Below are 2,269 nucleotides of genomic sequence, written 5' to 3'. Positions count from 1 at the left end.
TTTATATAAGTACAAATAATATAATATTTTTACTATATATCTAAAATTAAGAATTCGTTAATAATAAAATTAAATAAGGCGTAGTATAAATACGTGTTTAATCGTTCGTATTTCGAAAAAGTTTTAACTGTACCTTATTCTCGAAGTAAACAAAGGAACAACTATCCTGGAGCGCTTATTTACTTTCTAACAAGTGTCATGACAATCGGAAAACTTGAGATATTACCTAATGCTATCATATCATATAAATAAACATATAAACACCACGGACTAATACTATCCTATAAATCCTTGCAATAAAAAAAAAATGAAAAGCAATTCGTCCTAAAACATTTCAATAAATTTAATAATATTTTAAATATAACTTAATTTGACAGATGAAAAATGGCATATACGACGGAAAATGTTAACTCCTGCATTTCACTTCAATATCCTTAAACATTACTTTATTAATTTAATTGAGGAATCACAAAATCTCGTCGAATCTCTTAAAAAGGAAGCAGATGGAAATCCTATTGTTAAAGATTTACGAACATTTATCAGCAAGTACACTCTCAACGCAATATGCCGTTAGTGAAAAAAAAAACATTTTCTGTATATGTTAATAATAATATTACCAATAAATTTTATTTTTGAGTCTTCTTTATAGAAACAGCTTTGGGTACCCAATTGACAGGAAATAGCGAGCAGGAAACTAAATATCGTAATGTTGTTCATGTTTATGGCAGAACTGCTGCATATAGGTAAATCATTAATCTTTTGTTTAGAGAGAAAGTCAATCGAATAAAGAGTGTGATTTATTGTTTATTAGATTTACGAGACCTTGGTGCTATTACGATACTATATTTATGCTTACATCACATGGTAGACTACAAAACGAAGCGTTGAAAACGTTGCACAGTTTTTCGAGAAATGTACGTCTTTCGTAATAATCATTTATATCTACGTTTTTCAAAAATTTCTAGATAAGGAAAGTGTTACATTTATTTCAGATTATAGCGGAGAGGAAACGTTTTCATAAAGAAACTAATGGAAAATATTTGCAAATCAATGAGAATATTGAGAAGGATGACGTTTCTAATAAGAATCCGGAGAAGAACGATGAGTGTATTCAAATTTTTTAAATAAAAATAAAGTTATTTAAAGAATCAAGGTCAATAGAGTTTTTATGTTACAGATATGCCGTACAAGAGAAGACTTTCTTTGTTAGATCTGCTCATAGCCGCATCTTGGAATAATAATCAAATAGATGAGGAAGGAATTCGTGAAGAAGTTGATACTTTCACGTTTGGAGTATGTTCTTGTAAATGTATAAATTTAGAAAACAAAAGTAGAAAAATATTTGATGAAATAAAATTTTCTAGGGTCACGACGGTACTGCAAGTGCACTGACTTTTGCTTTGAGTCTTTTTGCTAAGCACAAAGATGTTCAGGTAATTATACTAGACAGAATTATCAGTTTAAATGTGATTAGCAAATGAAACAATATTTTACTTTTAATACATTATTAAAAAATTAATCGTTGAATTGTTTCGCTAATTTTAGTAGTTTGTTTTTAATACTAATGAAGAATGATATTAACTTTAAATAAAAAGTTTTATCGGTACTCGAATTCGATCAAAATTTATTAAAATTTGCAATGTTTTTAGGTTTAGCGATTTACACATGTCATACAATGAATAATAAATGACGTACTTATTTTTAGGAAAATATAAGAGACGAGATAAAATCGATTATGAGTGATGATAATAATTTGACGACCTCGTCGTTTCAAAAACTTTCGTATTTGGAGAGATGTTTAAAAGAAACGCTTCGTTTGTATCCAACCGCTCATGTAATTTCTCGGCAAATTTCTCATGATTTGCAGCTAAGTATGAAATATATATTYATATAAACCTATACTTTCATATCACAGTTATACTATTGATTGTTTATTTTATTTTCTATGTAATTGCATTTATTTTGCAGAACATTATTTAATTCCATCTGGTACGATGTTGGSAGTTAACRTTTACAGCGTGCACAGACGTTCAGAATATTGGCCAAATCCAAATGTTTTTGATCCGGACAGATTTTTGCCGGAAAATATTAAAGGACGTCATCCCTATGTCTACATACCATTTAGTGCAGGACCGAGAAACTGTATTGGTATATGTCTCTTGTTGAAATCAGCACAGAAACTATACAATTTTTTGTTTTCATTCTTGTATTTTTCATGCTGCAGGTCAGAAGTTGGCAATGCTCGAGCTTAAAGTCTTCGTAGCTTTTA

The 2,269-nt window shown here is 29.2% G+C and overlaps 1 protein-coding gene across 1 annotated transcript; it reads left to right on the top strand.

Annotated features, from left to right (window-relative positions):
• Positions 1–380: 380 nt before the first annotated feature.
• LOC106790266 (cytochrome P450 4C1-like) lies at positions 381–2,265 on the top strand (the record flags this gene model as incomplete). Its single annotated transcript, XM_014755038.1, has 9 exons — positions 381–569; positions 650–743; positions 812–914; positions 993–1,107; positions 1,178–1,293; positions 1,365–1,433; positions 1,706–1,871; positions 1,969–2,148; positions 2,225–2,265. Coding segments are annotated over exons 1-9 (1,050 nt in total), but the record flags the coding sequence as incomplete, so codon positions are not given.
• Between the last annotated feature and the right edge of the window lie 4 nt (positions 2,266–2,269).

Source organism: Polistes canadensis, unplaced genomic scaffold (assembly GCF_001313835.1).
Source record: "Polistes canadensis isolate GaletaPanama2010 unplaced genomic scaffold, ASM131383v1 scaffold_228, whole genome shotgun sequence".
NCBI classification, from domain to species: domain Eukaryota; kingdom Metazoa; phylum Arthropoda; class Insecta; order Hymenoptera; family Vespidae; genus Polistes; species Polistes canadensis.
Note: the sequence above shows the minus strand (reverse complement) of the source record. Positions and strands in the feature narration are given on the sequence as shown.